Source organism: Danio aesculapii, chromosome 14, assembly GCF_903798145.1.
Source record: "Danio aesculapii chromosome 14, fDanAes4.1, whole genome shotgun sequence".
Classification (NCBI taxonomy): domain Eukaryota; kingdom Metazoa; phylum Chordata; class Actinopteri; order Cypriniformes; family Danionidae; genus Danio; species Danio aesculapii.
In genome coordinates this window covers 49,045,949-49,061,221 of record NC_079448.1, presented here as the reverse complement: position 1 = coordinate 49,061,221, position 15,273 = coordinate 49,045,949, and the positions used below count along the sequence as shown (strand labels likewise).

Genomic DNA, 15,273 nt, shown 5'->3' with positions numbered 1-15,273 from the left:
TGTACTGTAATACATGAATGACTCTAAATGATCAAAATAAACTAACCTCTTAAAATCCTTTCACAATAACATTATAAAAATCATCTTATTTGTTTTGCGATCAATACGATAAATGTAACCTTTGACTTTGGCTGAATGTGCATTGTGGTAATGTCACATGATGACGCATCTAAAATAGGTCACACACCTAAGTTGTATTTGTGTGTGTATGTTTGTGTACATGTGTATATACCTACAGTATGCGTATTTGTGCATTACATACTATATATCTAAACCAGTGAGACCAAAGTGGGGGTCGGAACTCCCTGGGGGTCCCACTTCTATACAGCTTAAAGTGACATTTAAAGGCTTAACTAGGTTAATTAGGTTAACTAGGCAGGTTAGAGTACATAGGCAAGTTATTGTATAACGATGGTTTGTTCTGTAGACTATCAGAAAAAAATATATAGCTTGAAGGGGCTAATAATTATGTTCTTAAAATGGTATTTAAAAAAATTTAAACTGCTTTTATTCCAGCCAAAATAAAACAAATTAGACTTATCATACACGACTGAACATAGACGATGATCTCCAAGTGGTCTCCAAAAGATTACACTTGTGCAGTAAACATTGTGCCTTATTAGATGAGGTTAATATTAAATTAAACAAATGACCAGTAAAAGATATATGGTTGTTAGACTGTTTTCAGTATGCTTGTGTTTATATAAGGCTATTGGTGTGTGTGCACCATTTTGTGCAACACTTGTATGTTTATTACCACCTCCAAGGATAGTGAGTGTCACGAGTCACTGACTCAATTGTTATTTTGGAGGTCGCCTGCTGAAAAGTTTTGGAATCTCTGATCTAGACTATTATAACTTTTAAATTATTATAAGTATAGCTATTTTACCAGGGTTTTTGTCAAAATTTTTTGATTTTTATTGAAATCTATTGACATTCATTCATTCATCATTCATTTTTCTTCAGCTTGGTCCCATTTTTATTAGGGGTTGCCACAGCGGAATGAACCGCCAACTATTTCAGCATATGTTTTATGCAGCGGATGCCCTTCCAGCTGCAACACAGTACCATACACATTCACATTTACACTCGTACACTCATATACTACGGCCAATTTAGTTAACCCAATTCACCTATAGCACACGCTTTGGACGCGGAGGAAACCCACACCAACACAGGGAGAACATGCAAACTCCACATAGAAATGCCAACTGGCCCAGCCGGGACTTGAACCAGCAAACTTCTTGCTGTGAGGCAACAGTGCTAACCACTGAGCCGCCACCAACTCTAACTGCATTCAAGTGGTGATCAATTATGATAACATTTAGAATTAATTGTTTTTTTTTAATTGTTTTTTTTTTATTTTAAAGCTCTTAAATTTCTTTAATTTGAAATATGGTCAGATTAATATATTACAATTTAGGTTTAAAAAATTATGAAAAATGCTGCTGGTGGCTGCTAACTTAAACACTGGAGAGGAAAGTATTCCTCAGAGAATTGTATAATAAGTCCTTTGCTAATGCTAATTACACATTGTCCACGTCTGGTCAGATAGATACTGAATAATTGTATTAAAATTCAGGTGTCACAATAAACAAGTGTTTTGTTTGTTCATAAGTATCCTTGCTTGCCCAAGGTGAAGCCGAAAACCGCATTGATTTACGAAAGGTGCTTTTATTAATTGGCCTAAAGTGCATAAACAAACCCTGTGAATAACCGAGTACACACAATCCCACAAAAGCACCCGTTGCAATTTTTTATTATCATATTACAAAGCTGTCCTGTATATTGACTACATGGGTAGAGTCGAGTGACTTTATAGAGTAATGAAAAGAGCTTCATTCCTGTGGCTGCAGATATCTGTAAGAAAGAGCTGCGTGCGTTCGCTCACAAAGATGTATGTGACTCTTAAGTATCCTCTTCTGGTGTACTGAGGGATTCATCATCACCAGCCCCTGTAGAAATCTTTTATATCTGGCACTAGAAAAGCTGTTTGCGATCATTATTGAGGGGTGCATGTTTCCCCGTGGGTTGCTTCAAACATACATCGCTTTAACAAACTCTGTCCTGACTCTCAGTGCATTTTGCAGACCATTGTGATGAATTCATTCATTCATTCATTCATATTCTATTCGGCTTAGTCCCTTTATTAATCTAGGGACGCCGCAGCGGAATGATCCGCCAACTTATCCAGCATGTTTTTCGCAGCGGATGCCCTTCCAGCTGCAACCCATCACTGGGAAACATCCACACACACTCTTTCACACACATACACAATGGCCAATTTAGCTTACCCAATTCACCTATAACACATGTTTTTGGACTTGGAGGCGGAAAGGAAGGAAACCCACGCGAACACGAGAGAACATGCAAACTCCACACAAAAACGCCAACTGACCCAGCAGAGGCTCGAACCAGCGACCTTCTTGCTGTGAGGTGATTGTGCTACCCACTGCGCCACCGTGCTGCCCGTGATGTATTCAGTTAAGCTTAATTCAAGTTTATTTGTACTGTATAGTGCTTTTCACTATAATTATTGTTTCAAAGCAGCTTTACAAAATTAATGTATATTAATACATTATTGACACATTATTGCATTACAATCAAAATTATTCATTCATTCATTCATTCATTCCTTTTCTTTTCGGCTTAGTCCCTTTATTAATCCAGGGTCGCCACAGCGGAATGAACCGCCAGCACGTTTTTACGCAGCGGATGCCCTTCCAGCCCCTACCCATCTCCACACATACTCATTTACTACGGACAATTTACCCAATTCATCTATACCACGTGTCTTTGGACTGTGGGGGAAACCAGAGCCCCCGGAGGAAACCCACGCGAACGCAGCGAGAACATGCAAACTCCACACAGAAATGCCAACTGACCCAGCCAAGGATCGAACCAGCGACCTTCTTGCTGTGAGGCGACAGCACTACCTACTGCGCCACTGCGTTGCCCTTTACAATCAAATTCGGAAAAGTTAATCTTATTAGTTACCATAACTTTATTAGTTATTAATAACTTTTGATTATTTAACTTTAATTAACTAATAGATTTTAACAGTTAAAGTTATTATATATTAACATGCTTAACCTGCAGTTATATAGTGCATATAGTTGGCTAAATAAGTATTGAATACACCTCAGAAAACATATTTATAAAGGTGCCGTTGACTTGAAAGTTTTCCTCGGATGTTGGTAACAACCAATGAAATCTATAAATGCAAAGAAAACAAAACTAATTAGCTTACAAATTAAGTTATGTATAAGAAAATGAAATGGCACATGAAAAAAGTATTGAACACATGAAGAAAGGGAGGTGTAGAAAGGCACTGAAATCTCAGACAGCAGCTGAAATCTCTCAGTAGTTCTTCAGCAACCCTCTGCCCTTCGTCATTGTAAATGAATATCAGCTGCTTCAGTCCAACATCTATAATAGCAGGATGATTAAGATGAAACCAGAGTGGACTTTTCAGCAAGACGATGATCCAAAGCAAGGAATCTCTCGAATTGTTTTAGAGAAAGAAAATCAAGCTGCAGAATGGCCCAGACAATCACCTGACTTGAATCCAATAGAAAATACAAATTAAAAATCAGATTTGATAGACGAGGCCAACAGAACCATCAAGATTTTGACACTCTGTTGAAGTCTGTGAAAAACTCACATCTGAGAAATTCATGTGACTTCATTCTCCATATGAGAGGCGTCTTTAAGGTGCCATCCCCAAAAAAACGTATTAAATACATTTCAGTAGTTCAATAGTTTCTCATTGTGTCATTTGAATTAGAATTTAGAATTTATTGAATGGGATAGCCCCTTGAGATGAACCATCTCATTTTCGAGGGGGTGCCTAAGTAGTACATAAATTAAACAGAGTACTTCATATCATAACAAACAAACAACTAACAAAACAAGCAAACAAACAAGCAGCACACTTCATCTGAAACACATCCCACAGTCTAGAGCCAATTAAACAAAAACATATAATCAAAAGTACAAACAATTTGATACACAAATAAATAATAAACAAACAATAATAAAAGTGGAACCAATATTAATAACATCCGCGAGTTGTTTTCAAAAAAGAAAATAAATTAGCCCTGATAAGACTAAATGACTTAATTGATCTAAAAGAGGAAGGAAGATTATTCCAGTCGGAAGGAGCTTTGTGTTGAAAGGACCTACGGCCACTTTCAATTGAAAATCTGAGAGCAAAAAAAATTCTGTTGGATATGACGAAGAGAATATGAGGAGGTAAATGGAACAAAAAACTGCTTTAAATAAGAGGGGAAACTAAAATAAACACATTTAAAAAGAAATAAAAACCAATGATATTGTCCATGGAAATTATGTTTGAAGCAAACCAAGAGTTTCATATAATATGCAATGATGGGTTCTATACGGACATCTTAAAACAAACCTACATAGAGAGTTGAAGACAGCATTTAAAGTTTTTAAATTAATATCAGAGGTATTGTGATAAATAATATCAGCTTAATCAATAAAAGGGAAAATTAATTGAAAGATAAATTTTTTTCTTGATTTAAATGAAAAAGAATTAATGGAACGATAAAGAGAACCTAAGCACGGATATGACTTTTTAAATATAAAATCAATATGGGCTTTAAAGGACAGTTCAGTATCAAGCCAAAGGCCTAGATATTTAAATTAATCAATATTAGACAACTGTGACCCATCATTAAATCTAATATTTACAACTCAGGCTCATTCTGAAAACGTCTCAGGAGGTATGTATGGCTGCATTTAGTTTTTTTTAAGCGAACGCTGCGGGGCGGTGTGACGCCGTTCCTTTTGGTGCTTATCGGCTGACCGCTTACCTTCGTGTGGAAGGCTTTCCCGCTGCAACCAGTTTGTCCAGTTAGCTCGTCATGTATGTTTGTACTGTTTGGGTTTTACGAAATTCTGATTCTGATTCTAATACATGTCAACAGCTCCTTTAGAAATATTTTTCCTACGAAAAAACATGACGTGTTCAATACTTATTTCCCCCACTGTAGATGATGTATATGTGCACATGTTCAGTGATGCGTATTTTTGTATTTAATGTATGTGTTGTCCTTTATGGATGAATCTGGGTGTAGAATACTTTCTTTCAGGTCGATAACAAAACCTGTTGTCATTTTTTGTATCTGAAATGTGTTGTTTTTGCCCTTGTTATGAGCACCAGAAGCCATCTTCACTGTTTTATTCATGCTTTTGTCATGTCACAACACACATTTTGGTGCTAAATATAGTTTGATTAATTTAACAGCGCTGCATGAATTACAAAAACTGCAAAACACAGAGACATGCTCTACCAGAAATGATGTTGTGTTGAATTTACACATTTTCTTTTTCTACAAATACTTTTTTTACTTCAGTGTTTTCTGACAACGTTCTGCCACAGGAAAAGTGCATTTGCTGTTAATCAGAAGAATCTGTGCAAGGTTGAAACATAATTTGTAAAAAAAGTAAAAAAGTGATCCACATTTAAATAATGTATTTATTTTGTCTTGAAATTTGGTGACTTGTCTTCATTTAAGGATCTTGTGCATTTTTTGACCTAAGAATTTTAAAGGTCAATTTGACCTGAACCGGTTAAAAAACTCTGGTAAAATAATTTATTTATATTTGCTGTGTGACTTTTTCTCATTTTGAGTCATGTGTGCTCATGCATATTTTTGATTAATAGTTTAATTTTGATTGTTTTAAAGCTAAAGAAATTTTAGAAAAGAACTAAAAGGTCAGACTGACCCAAAGTTTATGGCTTATTGAAAATGTATTAGAAAAGATATATATATATATATATATATATATATATATATATATATAGATATATATATATATATATATATATATATATATATATATATATATATATATATATATATATATATATATATATATATATATATACAGTTGAACTCAAAATTATTAGTCCCCCTTTGATTTTTTTTTTCTTTTTTAAATATTTCCCAAATGGTGTTTAACAGAGCAAGGAAATTTTCACAGTTTGTCTGATAATATTTTTTCTTCTTGAGAAAGTCTTATTTGTTTTATTTCGGCTAGAATAAAAGCAGTTTTTAATTTTTTTAACAAACATTTTAAAGTCAAAATTAATAGCCCCTATAGGCTATTTTTTTCGATAGTCTACAGAACAAACCATCGGTTTACAATAACCTGCCTAATTACCCTAACCTGTCTAGTTCACCTAATTAACAGTTAAGCCTTTAAATGTCACTTTAAGCTGTATAGAAGTGTCTTGAAAAATATCTAGTCAAATATTATTTACTGTCATCATGGCAAAGATAAAATAAATCAGTTATTAGAAATGAGTTATTAAAACTATTATGTTTAGAAATGTGCTGAAAAAATCTTCTCTCCATTAAACAGAAATTGGAGGAAAAAATAAACCGGGGGCGGGTTAATAATTCAGGGGGGTTAATAAATCTGACTTCAACTGATATATGGATACGGAAAGTATCCAGACCCCCTTAAACTTTTCACTCTGTTATATTACAGCCATTTGCTTAAATCATTTAAGTTCATTTTTTTCCTCATTAATGTGCTCATTTTGACAGAAAAACTGTTTTTTGGGGAAAGATGCAACAAGTTTTTCACACCTGGATTTGGGGATCCTCTGCCTTTCCTCCTTGCATATCCTCTCCAGTTCTGTCAGGTTGGATGGTAAACATTGGTGGACAGCCATTTTTAAGTCTCTCTAGAGATTCAGTATATATTAAAGTAGGGGTAATGTACTGCATATAAAATGATTAGTGCTCTAAAATTATTTATCATATTTTACTGGTGAAACTATTATTACATACACTACCGTTCAAACGTTTGGGGTCATTTTCTTTATCTTTTTCTTTTTCTTCTTCGTCTTCTTTTTTTTTTTAAAGAAAATAATTCATTAAGGTGGCATTTATTAAATGTATAATTTAATAAAATGTAAATGTAATTGATAAATACTTGTTTATTAAATATTTATTTATTACATATTGTAAGTCTTTTTAAATGAAATGTTTAGTCCAGTCTTAATTGCTTTTATTTCTATTACCAGTAATAATACTAATAATATTAATAATAATTATTATTATTAATATTACAGAAAAAAATCATCTCTCCGTTAAACATAAATTGGGGAAAAAAGTAACGGGGGGGGGGGGGGGCTATAAATTTCAATACATTTTATAATATGTAATACATTTGCAATAAAGTTCAGTTTAAAGGCTTAACTAAGTTAATTAGGTTAACTAGGTCAGTGTTTCCCAACCCTATTCCTGGAGGCACACTGACATTACATATTTCGTACGTCTTCCTTTATCTGACCCATTAACTTTAGGTTTTAGAGTCTCTTCTAATGTTATGATAAGTTGATTCAGGTGTGTTTGATTAGGGAGAGGTGGAAAATGTGTACTGTTGGTGTGCCTTCAGGAACAGGGTTGGGAAACACTGAACTAGCTGAGTTTCATTAATTAGGCAAGACATTGGACAGCACTGGTTTGGTCTGTAGCCAATCAGAAAAAAACATATAATTTCTTAAGGGTATTAATACCATTGACAGTTAAACAGCGGTTTTAATTTTTTTAGAATACATTTAATAACCACATCTGCTAAACTAAAAGAAACAAGACTTTCTGCAAATCTAATATGAAATGCTGTGAATATGTTCCTGCTTTGTTAAACTTAACTTGGGAAATATTTGAAAAAGATTACATTAATTTCACAGGAAGGCAAATGCTTTTGCCTTTATTTCAATTCAATTCAATTCACCTTTATTTGTATAGCGCTTATACAATGTAGATTGTGTCAAAGCAGCTTCACATAAAAGGTCATAGTAAATAGGAACAGTGTAATTCAGTTTGTAGTGTTTAAGTTCAGTTCAGTTTAGCTCAGTTCAGTGTGGTTTAATAATCACTACTGAGAGTCCAAACACTGAAGAGCAAATCCAACGATGCGCAGCTCTACAGATCCTGAACCATGCAAGCCAGTGGCGACAGCGGAGAGGGAAAAAAAACTTCACTAATGGCGGAAGTGAAGAAAAAAAAATCTTGAGAGAAACCAGGCTCAGTTGGGCACGACCATTTTAATTTCTCCGCTGGCCAAACGTCTTGTGCAGAGCTGCAGTCTCAGTGGCGGAGGCTGGAAACTGGCCTCAGCGAAGACTCGTCTGTCTCTGGAGCGTCACAGGAATCAGTCTCATGTTCTCCACTCTTCCATGACCATCACAGTAGCTCCTCAGGATACGGCCTGGTCCAGCATATGGAAACCTTGGGATCATCTCGTCATTGGTCTTGGATCGAATCAGTGACTCTGCATAGTCTGAGGGCCTCGGGAAGAGTATCCCCAGGTGGAAATGGAGAATAAAGAAGATAATTAGCATAGCTGCTGTTAATAGTGTATATCAACAACTATATACTGTATATTTAACTATATACTGTATTGTGTGTTTCACATTCGCCTATTGATTTCCCTTTAGTTGTTAAAACTCTTTGCAATACAGTATAAGGTACAAAAACAGAAAACCCTTGCTGCAGCTTGTCAAAGAGTGAAATATGTAATTTGGTGTCAATCAACACAAACAGGGAACTTATTTTATTAACACAGCAGGAGGGGATTTTCCCGCAAACAAAATAATCTTATTTACACTATGAGTGTCAGCTGGGTGTTAAACGGCCACTTTTATATTCATGTTGGTGATCTGGGCCCCAGTTGGCTGATCCGTCGCCAGGCCTTCTTCCGGGACTTCATCATTTAGAAATTAAGCCTGAAGCAAATGGTCACAGCCAAAACGGCCTGGCCTGTAGCTAATGAACGCTGCCAGCTGATGGAGCTCATCACGGCCGGTGATAATCTGTCCCATCGGCCTTTTAGCCAGCCGAAGCCTGCGACCACTTTCTCCAGTGCGTAAAAGAAGATGGATGTCAGCGCTTGAAGTCTGTGCTGGGATTGATTGGAGCGCATGCAGATTTAATTGAGCTTTCTCAGATCCTTCATTTCACTCACCAACTTCATTTGTTCTTTGTTCATCTGAGATTCTTTATAGCCAATAATTGGGCTCTTTGGATTTCTCAATGGATAAGACAAAGTGCGGGTGATTAATTTTTTAATTGAAATCAATTATGAAGCCAGACATCTGGCAGAGAACATTTAGCATGGACTGATGAACAGAGATGTGACATTGAATTCTTTCTCTCCTCATTAGACTTGAACTTGTACACTGGGTTTATTCACATTTGTTTCTTTGGGCGTTGAAGCTGCTGCTGCTTATCCAGAGCAACTTGGACTTCATTAATTGCAGTGCTGTGCCCTCAGGGCAACATTACTCAAGTGCACATAGAGTTACATCCAGTTCCAGAGACACTTTAACTCATGATTGGAGCTTTTATTTTACCAATACCATTCCTGATTAGTTAGGGCTTGGGCAGAAGTTTGAATATTTTTGATTGGCTTTCTGTCAACATGTGAGCTCAGTGTGATGAATTGGATGCACTGACAGAGGAATTTACTGATTTGGAATTTGAAAAGAAATTCAGCACATTTATGTGGCAAATTACATCACTCTAAAAAAAATTTCATCATCTAATTATAACAAATTATGCTTATTTATTAGGTAAAATACAACATTATGGTGGCATTTCTGTGTGGAGTTTGCATGTTCTCCCAGTGTTGACATGGGTTTCCTCCGGGTGCTGCAGTTTCCCTCAAACTCCAAAGACCTGCGCTATAGGTGAATTGGATAAACAAAATTGGCCGTAGTATATGAGTGTTTGTGTGTGTTAGTGAGTGTGTATAGGTGTTTGCCAATACTGGGTTATGGTTGAAAAGGCATGCGCTGCGTTAAGACATATGCCAAAATAGTTGGCTCTTCATTCCACTATGGCAACTTCTGAAATAGGAAAATGAATAAATGAATGAATACTACATAATGCGATTAAACATTAATATCATACACTTGTAAATAAATTGTGCCAGGCAAATTTCCAGGCATATTTAAACAAACTCCTCCTAGGGATTTTATCAGATCAACACCAAAATTGGATATTGTTTATCTAAAGGCCTTGGCGATGTTAAATCCAGAGATTTAAAGTTTTCCTCAAAGGGCGTGTCTGTGGTGGCAGTCACAGTCATAGCGCCACCTACTGACAGAAGAAAGTTTGGCGTAAATCTGTGATTTTTCTCAGTTTTATACATAAATATATACATACAGGGCTTGACATTAACACCCGCCAACGGGTAGATTTCAGCTGTGGTGGGTTAGACCAGGGATGGGCAAACTCGATCCTGGAGGGCCGGTGTCCCTGCATAGTTTTGCTCCAACCCTAATCAAACACACCTGCTTGTAGTTTCTAGTGATCTTAAAGACACTAATTAGGGTGTTCAGGTGTGTTTGATTAGTGTTGGAGCAAAACTCTGCAGGGACACCGGCCCTCAAGGATCAAGTTTGCCCATGCCTGGGTTAGACAGACACTCCCACTAGCCACTTTGGCTGCTTGAAAATAATTTTTAAATTGTAGTTTTCTTAAAAGCAGGGTTCTACATTAGAGATGGCCCAATATTCGTGCAAATGTGATCTTGAATCGAGAAGCAGCATGACTGACAAAAATAACTGTGTTCGGGCGAGCAACAGACAGCAGGTGAATACAGAATGAGAGCATGATCACTAGTGTGCACAGGTGATGTGATGCATGCGACTGTTTAAAAGTGCGCACTCTCCCGTTTACTTGCACGAAGCAACGGTGCCCAGAGCAAACGCAACTGCGATCTGTTCTCTTTGAAATAGACTGGACAAAAAGCAATGATTGTGCAACCACAGTCCAGCTCAAGATTTAAAATATGTATATGTATATGTATATATCCTTTTGTAAGCAGCAGTGGTCACTGCTTTCATATGAATTATTGTTAACAGATTATTAACAGGCCTATTGACCATGTGCGCATGATCATCCTTTCATTATCACACGGTATGTTTTTTTTTTACCTGCTTTCTTTTGCTTAAGTTATTTTTGTTAATATGGTTTAATTATCATTTTGTTACAAAAACATTGCTTTAATATGCGATTAACTCGCCATTTATGTGTAGTTAACTGCTGATCTGGGACCTTTAGCCAGGGCAGATTACTGTGCATATTTTAGAGACGTGACAATCATTATTTTTTAAATGACTTTTTTTTATTTTAAGAAAAGTTTTGTTGAATTAAAAAGCACATGTATACAGCTACATTTTGCTAATTTTGTCGCATTTAAATTTTGTGGCTAAGAAATAAAGATTTATTTATTTTTGGTGTGGTCCGAGATAAATTTGGTAAATCCTTAATTTTGAGTCCTGAAAAGTCATGTGAAATAAAAACTAATTGCAATGTGACACAACCCATTTGCTCATGCTCACTGAGCAAGCTAATACACAACACACACCGAAAGTGAAATGAATGAGAAGGCATGTTGACATTACACAAAATCTAAATCAAGTTATTTTAGCATGTCAAAGTCAAATCTATGCATATAAAATATATTTTCCCAACAACAAACGTGTGGCCAGTGAAAATGGCGAGTGGTTAGTAATGTTGGGAATCTACTAGCCACAGTGGCTGGTGACCAAAAAGGTTAATGTCAAGCCCTGTATATATTTCAGCTTAATATATTATTGTCTACTGCTCTCTGTCATCCTGAGGCCACTGCGCGGTGGTGAACTTGGGTACGAGGTCCCTTTCATTGCTGCTTGCAGCTTTAATTAACACTTGCATTTTCACCACAAGTTTTAAATACATATCAGACCTCTTATGAGCTTGTTCTGGAAATGCCATGTAACAGATCAATTAGTGTGTGTATGACAGAAACACTGATACATCCATGTGCTCTCTCTTCAACAGGTTTGGTATTGTCCTCCACAAGAATGAGCCAGCTCTTCACAAGATTGACTTGGAAACCACATCCTATGTGAAAAACATTAGCCTGCAGCAGTATGATTGTATCCCACAATCCCTGGCCTACACACACCTGGGCGGATACTATCTGGTCAACTGTCGACCGGACTCAACAGGTGCGGCGAAGCCACAATTAATCATCGACAGCATAACAGACAACGTCATCGGCCCTAACGGCGATGTGAGCGGCACACCTTATGTCTCTCCTGATGGCCACTATTTAGTGAGTGTGGACGACCGTGACGGGCTAATGCGCTTACAGCATGTGTCCGTACGGGGAGAGATCGGCCAACCCTTTGACATTCACACCAACCTGCACCTGTCCGATCTGGCCTTCATGCCCTCGTTCACTGAGGCCAACCAGTATAATGTGTTCGGAAGCTCCGGCCGGCAGACGGATGCTCTTTTTGTGGAGCTCAGCTCTGGCAGTGTCAAAATGATCAAGAGCTTGAAGCAGCCCACAGCATCGGCGCAGTGGCCCTGGAACCGTCAGAACCGGGTTATGACCGGAAGCGGACTGTTCGGACAGTATCTCATGACCCCGTCACAAAGCTCCCTGTTTATACTGGACGGGCGTCTGGATAAACTCAACTGTGAGATCACCGACGTTCCCTTGGGAAATACTGTGGTGTGGGTGGGAGAGGCATAAGGCGTCTTAAAAAGGGGGCTTGAGAGGGAAACAACAAACAGGTTGCACTGAATTCGGTCTCTGTTTAATTTATCGAGCAGTTTGGAACTAAATCTAATTTGACTCTGCATTGGAAATGAGAATTTTGGGAAATGCTTGGTAAGGCTTTCGAGTCAAATAGCTAATAAGTAGTACTAAAAAAAAGTAAAAATGTAAAATTAGATGGTGTCGAACTAGCTTTAATTGAAGGCGATCGAATGAATCGATTCGAGTGATACGAACGCAGAAATAAATCATCATTTATCCTCATTTCCCCATTTGAAAAGACCTCCAAAATGCATTCGGCCCATTTTTTTCCAGTGCCTTGAAGGAACGCTCGCTTGAAAAAACTAAGTAAACATAATTATTCCCTGCGAGCCTGTGGATAAAACGCGGAGAGAATGCGAGAGCTACACTTTAAATTTCACCTGTTTATAACTCCCACAGACCCCGAAGCATATCTGGCCTATTAAAACAGCATCGTGCTGAGAAACCGTCACCTCCTGTGGATATTGAGATATTGGTAAAGGCGTGTTTGACAACTGTAAATCTTCATGAAAAACTAGGGTGCGAAAATGACGACGGCGAGTTTTTTGTGTGAACCCCTACACTAAAAAAACGCAACGGCTAGATATAAACGTAACATACATAGGGACAGTTATGATCCTGTATAATCTTAGTAAGAGAGGTAGTAGAGTTTCAAGGGCACATAAAGAATCAAGTTTTAGTTGACTCAGCAGCCGTAAGAGTCTGCTTTCAGTAACTGGTGCGTCGCGTGGTGTGATGTTAGACATAATTTATGCATTGCAAGGGTTATATAGCTGGGGAACATTTATTTGAGAGTCACTTTGCTACAAGAGCACGAACTAAGGAATATTTAGTGTCAGTAGGAAGCACAAATGTGTGCTCACGATATTGAATTATTTCCTCAACGGACAGAGTCTATGCATTTTCATTGAAACGCCAGCCAATGGGCTGCATGAATTGAGCTTTCCCCCGAATTAGTTCCGTTTTCATGTTTTAGATTTTGTATATTTTGTTAAAATGCACACACACACACACACACACACAAAATGGCTTTTTATTGAGTGTGTTTTCCTTATGCTCCGAGTAACCATGACTCTTTTCTTTTGATTTTTGTAGTGACTTGTGTTTTGTAAATAGCAGATTGGTCTACGCTCGCGTACAACACAGTAGCTGAAATCATCTTCAAACGGTTCAGGTTTCCCCTCGTTTATTTTTGAGATGAAAGAACTGCACTGTCTTTGTTCCACAAATGACCAAGTACATTGTGATGTCACATCCAGAGATTTCATCAGCTCCATGTAGCCATGTATGTTGATTCTTGTGATTGTTATTTATGTAGAAACATGCTTGACATTTTGGCAGTTAAATAAAGCCTATAACTTTGAAAAAAAGAGAAGATTTCGGGTGTTATTTTGTCAGGGTGATGCAAGTGGAATGGACCGGAAAATGAACAGAAATCCCGATCCACCTGAATTTATGCATTGGTGCATTGACAAATTGATGGATTAAGTATGAATCTTTTCAGCTGGAAGCAGGTAAACCTCACTCCTCTGACCTCTTCTTGTTAGAGCAACCGACTCCCATACAAAGAATCACCGGGAAGACCAGTACAACCGGTGGGTTACATGTGGGGGTGAGTGTAACAGAGGTCAGCTAGCGAAGTGCGATGCAGGTAAACCTCGCTCCTCTGACCTCTAAAGGTGCTCTAGCGACAACCACTAGAGGCTATGGTTTTTGGCCTCCTTGTTAGAGCAACCAACTTCCATACAAAGAATCGCCAGTTCGATCCCAGCTCAAACCAAGTTGGTTGCACTAGTAGTGGTGGGTTAAATGTGGGGGCTCGCCTGGAATGGGAGTGAGGTTTACAGTGGTGAGTGTAACAGAGGCCAGCTAGTGAAGTGCTATGCAGGTAAACCGCACTCCTCTGACCTCTAAAGGTGCTCTAGCAACAGACGCTAGAGGCCATGTGGTCTTCATCCTCCTTGTTAGAGCAACCGACTCCCATACAAAGATTCGCCGGTTTGATCCTAGCTCAGACCAGGTTGGGTGCAGTACAACCGGTGGGTTACATGTGAGGGCTTGTCTGGGATGGGAGTGAGGTTATAGAGGTGAGTGTAAATGAGGCCAGCTAGCAAAGTGGAATGCAGATAAACCTCACTCCTCTGACCTCTAAAGGTGCTCTAGCGACAACCACTAGAGGCCATGGTCTTTAGCCTCCTTGTTAGAGCAACCGACTTCCATGCAAAGAATCGCCAGTTTGCCCAGCTCAGACCGGTTTGGGTGCAGTAGGATCAGTGGGTTACACTTGCATTTATTTATCTCTCCGAATGTCCTCATTTACAATTCAGTAATACAGCATGCTCTGTTAGACAGCTAGACTTCATTTATTATATAAAGTTGAAGCATGTAAATATCAAAATCAGTGGAATGTTTGTGAGCATTCTATATAGAAATACTCTGGGGAAATGGCTATGTTAGAAAGCTTCCTCTTTTCCACTCCCCCTTTCTTTTTTTCTTTCCTTCTATCTGTATTCCTTGCCTTCTCTCCGACTGATCCATTACATTAATAGTCTCCTTTTTTCAATCTCGCTCATAATGCCAAATGAATGCACAAGTTGCTGCATGAACGAGAGCAAGGCGGCAGTGCAATTA

The 15,273-nt window shown here is 37.9% G+C and overlaps 1 protein-coding gene across 1 annotated transcript in view; it reads left to right on the top strand.

The window, feature by feature from the left end:
• Nucleotides 1–13,989, top strand: part of fstl5 (follistatin-like 5) — a 343,175-nt gene extending 329,186 nt beyond the window's left edge. The window contains 1 exon segment of the mRNA XM_056472163.1: nucleotides 11,874–13,989. Coding sequence (XP_056328138.1) covers nucleotides 11,874–12,576 — 703 coding nt within the window. The 3' untranslated portion in view covers nucleotides 12,577–13,989.
• Nucleotides 13,990–15,273: the final 1,284 nt, after the last annotated feature.